At 32.6% G+C, this 8,932-nt stretch overlaps 1 protein-coding gene across 1 annotated transcript; it reads left to right on the top strand.

Moving 5' to 3' along the window:
* Positions 1-824, top strand: LOC134257937 (B1 bradykinin receptor-like). Its single transcript, XM_062740507.1, has 2 exons — positions 1-606; positions 708-824. The coding sequence occupies exons 1-2, from the start codon at positions 1-3 to the stop codon at positions 822-824; spliced, it is 723 nt and encodes a 240-aa protein (XP_062596491.1).
* The last annotated feature ends 8,108 nt before the right edge of the window (positions 825-8,932 follow it).

Below are 8,932 nucleotides of genomic sequence, written 5' to 3'. Positions count from 1 at the left end.
ATGAACTTCAGTATTGAAGAGTACTATTCCATTCTAATTGAAATTTTGAAATCCGCTGATGAAGAAGATATACCAAGCCAAGCACTAATTGATGCTTGGAGGATAACAGAGATCTACGTTCAACCGGTTATCTGTGTGATAGGGTTTCTCGGTAACCTTACTGCGGCACGTGTCTTCACCTCAAAGAACCTTCGTCTGAATTCCTCCAATCTGTACCTGGCTTCTTTATCCTGTTTCACCAGTGTCTACATGCTGCTAGTTCTGTTGTCATGGTTAGCTGTGGTAAATGTTCCAGTCATAAATCAAAATGGAATTTGTCAACTGGTCGTATTTCTGACTTATGTCTGCAGTTTTATGACGGTTTGGTTGATTGCTGTAATCACCTTTGAACATTATGTCATTGTCCACCATATCAGAGCAGCCAGGTTCGTATGTAAACGTCGAAAGGCTAAAATTCTTGTTTCTTGCCTTATCGCCACTTCTCTTCTTCTATACTCTACGACACTATGGTCCACACGAGTGGAACAAAGGTCCAACATGCTGGTCTGTACACCAGGAAGTGACCAGCGAGCCCTGCTGACACGATTGGTGTTCTTCATTGACATGGTAGTCACCTTCTTGCTACCAGGAATAATTACAATAACTATCATTTGTGCATGTGTTGGTAGACATCTTCTTATGAAAGATATCAGAGTCTCTTTCTTTAGATATCATTCAAATATCAGGATATCAAGACGAGAGAGATCCCTCCTCCGAATAGCTCGTGTTCTCTTGTTGATCAGTCTGTCCCATGTCGTGTTCAGCAGTCCATGTTTTATATTTAGACTCTGCTATCAGATCTCTTTCTTGTTAAATGAAGAAGACTCATCTAATTTACAGGATTATTACATCAATCAAATTCTTCAAAATATATACTATTTTTCATTTACAGCGAACTTCATAGTTTATATTGCTTTTTGTGCAAACTTTCGTCTTGGATTGAAGAGTATCTTTACATTTCGGAGATTTAAATGCTCCCAGCATAGTCTATCCGAAACAACATAATTCTCCTCTTTATAACTTAAAAACTGAATTTCTACGGAAGTATATATTGCCAAAAACCAACATTAGTAGCCCATTATAAAACAATGTGTTGTGCACGTGTTTATCAACATTACATTTAATACTCCAATATGTAAATAGATCTATTCCAGTTGAAGACTCCCAGAGGCTGTAGGTTATTATGGTGGGATTTAATCGTTTGCATTGCATGTGTCATTATCACTTTACTGTCGCAAAAATCACTCAATATCGTGCTTGATGTAAAGGATGGAACTGAATTTTTATCTTCAATTAATGTCTGATATCTCTCTGTTCGTACTAAAAGCAACGAATATATGTTAGAAATTCAATTTAAGAAGAGTTAATTTAGATAAGGAGTGGAAAAGAGGAAATGAAATTCTCTACTCAAAAGGTAGATGTACTAAATGACATGAAATGAATAGATACTGAGACAAAGCAACCAAAAATTCAAAGTAGAGATTGTTTAAAAAAATAATGATGGTCCTTGTAGTATTGAAATAAAAACAACAACAACAACAAAATAACTTGAATTTATATATCCTCTTATAATCATATATATTGAGGGGTTTTCATATTTTCTCTTTAAATCTTTGCAAAAAATACCTTATTAATATGTAAGTCAATAGTGATCGCTCCAAATATTTAATTCGTTAAAAAGAGCACGCACATTGAACTTTAAGAACTATACATGTATTTTCATTTGATCCCATCTCTGATGTTATAGAGGAGCAAAATTGCGCTGTTTCTGATTGATAAAATTTGAATGGACTTTCTGAGCTTGAATACTCTTCGTTTACTCTATAGTTCATTTGTTTTATTTTTATTTTTGGTGAGATTAGCATATTTATTTGAGACTTTCGGATGATTAGTATCTCTTTTAAAAATTTCTCTACCGCACTATTTTATCTAAACATTATTTTAATGTTCTTCTTGAAAACTGATAGAGCCACGTCCTGTTTTCATTAATTTGAAATAGGAGTTTAGATCAATACAGTGAAATTGCACTTTGTCTCATGGACAGTCCCTGCAGAGTTATTGGACTGACACTAATAACACAGTCTAGATCTTACCTTTAATCTCTCCTTCTGAGAGAAGGCAGGAAATAAGCATACTGCGAGAAGACATGTACATTGTAATATATTTTTAGAAAAAAAAATTCAACACAACCAGATACTGGTATGTAATATATTTTTTAAAAATTCAACCTCATTTTTTCCGACTTCTGAAGAATTGTTATAACTGAACTTTTTAAAATAGTAATTTTGTAATACTGTTGATAGGTTAACTATGTACTTTGAGTATCAGCTTAATTTTTAATGATACGTGTATCATGGATATGTTTTTCAAGGCTTTTCAACACCCTAAACAATAGATTTTACAAAATTCCGGTTCCTTTAAAAATTTTAAAATTAATCACCACTAAGCTATTTTTTCCTCCCAGCAAGGTACTGGAAATTCCAACATCATCTGTACTTAATAACACTTAATGCTTAAAATCTTATACGACAAAAGAGGAAAACACTTGTTGTAGCCTTCAACTCGATAATAATCTGTATCGACAACGTATTAACCATGGTTATTTCTATTCTTATTTCATTTACGATATATCCCGGTGAGCTTGAAATAAAGAAACCAGATTCCGACATATATCACATATTTGTTTCATCTAACAACCAAGCTCTATGATAAACAAAATGACTTTAACTTTTCAATCGGCAACTTCCTTTATTTATTACGCAATATACCTTCATCACCTGCATACGAGGTATATATCTATCAGTTGATTCTATACCCAAGAGCGTGCTCCACGTATGAACAGTGTCTAAAACAAAATAAGTTATTGACAAAAAAGATGATGAAAGAATAGTATCAGCAAGCTCGTTATAAAGTTTCGTAAGTTCTATGGTCAATACAATGACCATGTCAGAAAATACAATTTATCATTGAGTCAAATGCTGACTGACGTTCTTCATACTTTTTGTTTGGTCATTTTTTTAAACACTAATTTGTCGACGGACTTTTTTTGTCATTTCCCAGTCATGACCAGGAGCACACTGGGGGTGTGACCGGTCGACAGGAAATACTCACAACTCCGTGACTTTTGAGCTTGAAAACTGTTCGTTATCACCATTTATTTCGTTAAGTTGACTTCTTCATTTTTCCGTTTTGATTACTAAAGCTTCTAAGCTAGTGTTATTTTCTGTCTAGGTATTATAAAAAGGCTATTTTTACATTGAGATTACAACATACCATGTTTAAATACTTCTGAATTGCTTTCTGTTGAAATTTAAAATTAATTTAAAATTGATATCTAAAAATTTTCATTAATTTTAAGCCATTAAAATACACAAGATTTTAAATGGAGGAAGGGGCATTAATAATAATTTTTCTAGCCGTTAAACAGATGTATCTACACAGAGAATAATAAATTTTAAAAAGAAATAATTCATTAGAAAATTTAATTTAAAAATAACGAAAAATAAATTATCATTAAATAAATAAACTACATGATGCCGTTAACTTCCTAGAACCTTTTCCATGCTTATATCAAAGATATATAGCTCCAATTGCATTTCATTTGCCATAGTATACACAGCTCCCGTCAGAAGTAATCATTGAATGCCTGGTTTTTTAAGCCGTATTAACAATTAAAACAAGTTATATACAGGCAGGTTTCAATCAATATCGTCTGTATTCTTATCGCCTTTCTGCCTTTTGTGAAAAAGCACAACACTCTAACGTGGCGAATACAATTCTACTTTTATTCTATTAAAATGAGTAATAATGAGATTCGATTATCCTTTAGTATTCTCTTACAAATTTTCATGATTTAGTATTTGTGATTTTGTTAAATTTTGTAATAATCAACAATTCCAATCAACAGAATTGTTTTGTATATTTTGTAATATGGCACAATATATATGGCAAAATAAAAACTAATGGATCAATGTAATAAAATGTTGTTTTACTTAATTATGTATGTTTGCTTTTGTATTGCGAGTAATTTAAATATTTTACCTGAATGTTCATTGAAATTTTGTTGAATCTGAATGTTAAAAAAAAAAGAGTTCTTTTTGTACACGGAGAATATTTCTCTTCCTTTATCCACTTTATTTTTTATGCAGATTCATTCTCATTTTAATTATATATATAAAAGTATTTGATAAAGGATATGGAAATAACGAAAAGTATTCAATATCAAAGTCCATAAAACAATACAAAATAAAACATACCTCTTAAACATCAGAGGTGGGATCAGGTGCCATGGGAAAAGTGAGCATCCCCTGCTGACCAGTCACACCCGCCGTGTGCTCCTTGTCATGATCGGGAAATTGCGGAAAAATCCGTCGTCAACTCAATGTATAAATAATTGACTAACAATTAGCATGAAAAACATAGGTCAGCATTTGACTCAAGGATAAATTGTATTTGCTGACAAGGTCGGTCATTGTATCGACCAAAGAACTTACGAAATGATGACTTTAAACGACACTGCTGATATTCTTGTTTCATCAACTTGTTTGTCAATAATTAACTCGCTTTAGAAATTGTTCATACGTAGAGAATGCACTTGCATATCGAATCAACTGAGATATATAAACTCCGTATGCAGGTGATGAAGGTATATTGCTGCATAAGTAAGGAAAGTTGACGATAGAAAAGTTAAGGTCATCACGTTGTTCATAGAGCTTGGTTGTTATTACCATTAACATCTTTTTCAAACAAAATATCCAAGTATTAAACAGATGTGTCAGACTCTGTGGTATCTTTTATCTCAAGCTCACCAGGTTATATCGTATCGACATAGGAATGAAAATTACCATTGTTAATTGACAATACGTCGTCGATTTATCTAAATGTTGAGTTGAAGGTCACAGCAAGTGTTTTCTTCTTTTCATGCATAAGATTTTACACAAATTCTGCTTCATATGAATACAAAAATAGGTCTGCTAATAACGGAGCGCAATTGGTACCCATGGAAATTCCAACATATTGTTGGAAGACATGGTTTCCAAAAACCACATAGATATTGTCAATCAGAAACTCAAGTATCTTTTTGATGTCAACTTCAGAGTACTTGTGTGTGCAATCAGAATGTGTTTTTACAAAATAATTTTGCAAATGACAAATGACCAAGTAAGTCAATTTACGAGTTCCATTCAGTTCCATTTAGCTGAAAAAGCAGCTGTCAATGAGATCAGAAAGCCTGGACTTTAATTTATCGTGGGGAATGGTTGTGTATAATGTTTAAAAGTCGTAAGTTTTTAAGCTGTCCATCTAAGAATCTGAATAAAACTGCAGAATCTTTAGATGAAATAGAAGAACATGAGAAGTTTATAGACGACATAGGATATACAGAAACTGGATATCCTTCAATCAGAAAAGATTACATCATTGATAAAGGTGAGGCGTTTACAATCAATTACAATGCAAGATATCAGCACGTCAAGTAGTTATAATTCCATACAACATATAAAAATTGCTAGATTAGATACCACTAAACCATCCTAGGGTTTAACCGGAAATTCACTGAAACCGGAACCGGAAGTGCCCATGGTCAAGCGTATACATGTACTGCAACGACACACCAACAGGACTACTGCATAAGTATTACTTACTTTTATGGAAGGAACTTATCGGGGGGTATTGAACAAAGTTGTCTTATACTCCTCCCCCCCCCCCCCCCCTCACGAAATAGAATTTTCGACTTTGGGAGACTTTTCCCTTTTTTTCTTTTTGCTTGTCAACTTTTTCAGGTAAGTAAAAAAAATTTCTCTGGCTGCCCCCTCCTCATTTTCAAAACCGATGCTACGTGGCTGCAATTTTCAAAAAAAAAAAAATTAAAAAAACCACACACACACACTTTAAAAAACAACACAAACACCCCGGAAAAACTATACAAAGATGAAAAAGAAAAGAAAAAACCAACACACAAACATTTAAAATCAAACGAAGTAAATAAAGTAAAAGTCTAGTGTTGTGGTCTTTAATTCAAAATTTAGATGAATCATCTGGAGATAACGAACAGTATTCAATATCAAAAGTCCAAAAAAAAAAATACAAAATAGGAGCAGAGCAAACAGGAACATCCAAAATATCAGTGGTGGGATCAGGTGCCATGGAGGAGTGAGTATCCCCTGCTGGCCAGTCACAAACGCGATGTGCTCCTTGTCATAATCGGGAAATAACAGAAAATCCTACTTCCATTCAGTGTATAAAAAATGGACTAACAGTAAGTATGAAAAACATCGGTCACCATTTGACTCAATGATAAACTGTATTTGCTGACAAGGTCATCGTATCGACCATAGAACTTACGATATATGAGCGCCTTTTTACAAATTTGCAACATTTTTTTTCATTTCTACGATGATTCGATAAAATTCTTTGTACAGCAATCTATTTGAATTCTCATGGGTACCAATTGCGCCCCGTTATAAGGCAGACCTATTTTTGTATTCATATGAAGCAGAATTTGTCCCAAATCTAATACGTGAAAAGAAAACATTTACTGTGGCATTCAACTCGACATTAAGATATATTGACGACGTATTGTCACTTAAGGAGGCTCATTACACCACTTTTTGATGACGTACTACACAAAAAAATAAACCTCCATTGTGTCAACCGGTTTCCGCTGGGGACGAATTGTACAGGTACCTCTATAATATGACCCTGACCTTTAAAACGCTTTAAAAATAGGTGAAACATGCGGTGTTGTAAACAGTGAAAACAAAGTAACGGAATCATTATGCATAAACCAAGAAGAATTGCTTTTAAGCAGAAATAAAAGAAAACAACAGTCAAATCTTCGCCAAACAAGTAATGTCACTTTCATAGCCATGCATGTAGTGAGCTCTATCAATCAATGACATGTATGTATGGAGGAAATTCGAGTTAAAATCTACAACCTTGTTGAAATTAAAAAGTTATTTACTTGCGCTATTTACTGTGTTGGTGTTAATTTATATATTTGCTTTATTGATTTAAATGTATACTCTGGCAATTTAAAGCTTTGTTCTGAATTTTAGATGTAATGTCAAACGTTCCATAGTGTTTTGAGTCTTGGCTAATTAGGAAAGATAACTCTTGAAAGTGGACTTTTTATACCAAATATTTTTTAAATTGGATTTTTCATTTCGTTTAAACTTTCTTCATTCAATTTGACACATGTAATTCATTGAAATACATTCCTTGTCTCTTCAGAACACATTTTCTTAATGTTTTATGCATAGATTAAAAAGATTATGACATTAATTGTTTTCTAGGAGAAAATTATTTTTTCTAATAAAATTATTATAAGGTATTATGAGGTATTTTCACCGTGTGTACTTGTCTGAAGAAGATGCCCATCATTTGACACTGAAAGTTCTGAACTGAAATTCTGTTAATAATAGGCTTGAAATAAAACATTTCACTAAAATTAGACAAAAACTAAAAAATTCTATTAAAAATATTTACGATATCAAGACCACCATCTGGATATTTGACATCTACATTATAAGTGGTGCTGTATTGAAATCTAAAATAAACTGTGGATGTAATGAGCCACCTTAACAATGGTAATTTCCATTCTTATGTCGATACGATATATCCTGGTGAGCATGAAATAAAGGATTCTGACATATCTGTTTCATTATTGGATATTTCACTTGAAAAAGATGTTAATGGTAATAACAACCAAGCTCTATGAACAACGTGATGACCTTAACTTTTCTATCGTCAACTTTCCTTACTTATGCAGCAATATACCTTCATCACCTCCATACGGAGTTTATATATCTCAGTTGATACGGAAGAGCATGCTCTACGTATGAACAATTTCTAAAACGACAAACAACTTGACGAAACAAGAATATCAGCAGTCTCGTTGGAAGTCATCTTAATGTATTAATTAATTTTTATGGTCGATACAATGACCTTGTCAACAAATGCAGTTGATCACTGAGTCAAATCCTGACTGACGTTGTTCATACTTATTGTTAGTCCATTATTTACACATTGTGTTGACGACGGGTTTTTCCTTTATTTCCTGATCATGACAAGGAGCACACCGCGTAAAATGAAATCATATGACTGATTAAGAGATTATTTGTTATCATCTTGAATTAACACAACAAACGGAGGTTTTACAAAGAAATATTTGCTCTAGAAAAATACAAAAGACATCAGTTAGAATATGAGGTTAATTAAGTTCATTGTGGCCCCGTAGAATAAAATGTGCTAAAATACGTTACCTTGAAAATTCTGTTAAAATTTATACGATCTTTGGCCGATTCTGCAAGTGTATAATTGAGTTGTTTGTGTCGATAGATGATTAGTTCACTCCTTTTGTATAAGAACAACAAACTACGTACAGAAGATATCGAGAGAAAAATCCCCTCGTTCAAATTAAAGATAAAAATAAAATACCATTTATGACATCTCCCATTTGAAGATTAAACTTTAAAAAAGGAAAATAATTTAAAGAAATGTTTTGATGGACTGGATTACGCATTCTGTGTCTATTTTGGTCTTATCTTGATAATATTTTAATGGATTTATACGGAGAATCCCACCAATTTCCCCTCTTGTAAAGTACAAATAAATAATCAAACAGCATATTTCACCAAACTTCTAAAATTCTATGAAACAGAAAAGGAGTATGGCGTACAAAATTCAAAATCAATATCAAAAAGTCGTTTCTCTCCAAATTAGCCTTCTAAGATTCATGTAGGAGTAGCATATAATCAAAGTTTATTTTCGTTTTTTTTAAACATCATATTTTAAGTACACACCTCCAGTAACTTATTTTCTAGTGCATCTAATGTGAGTAATTAAATTTTTAAAAATAATACTTTAAATTAGAGATCCATTTTCTCATTGATAT

Source organism: Saccostrea cucullata, unplaced genomic scaffold (genome assembly GCF_032062105.1).
Source record: "Saccostrea cucullata isolate Sc308-1 unplaced genomic scaffold, CSIRO_AGI_Scuc_v1 ctg800, whole genome shotgun sequence".
Lineage (NCBI taxonomy): Eukaryota > Metazoa > Mollusca > Bivalvia > Ostreida > Ostreidae > Saccostrea > Saccostrea cuccullata.
Note: the sequence above shows the minus strand (reverse complement) of the source record. Positions and strands in the feature narration are given on the sequence as shown.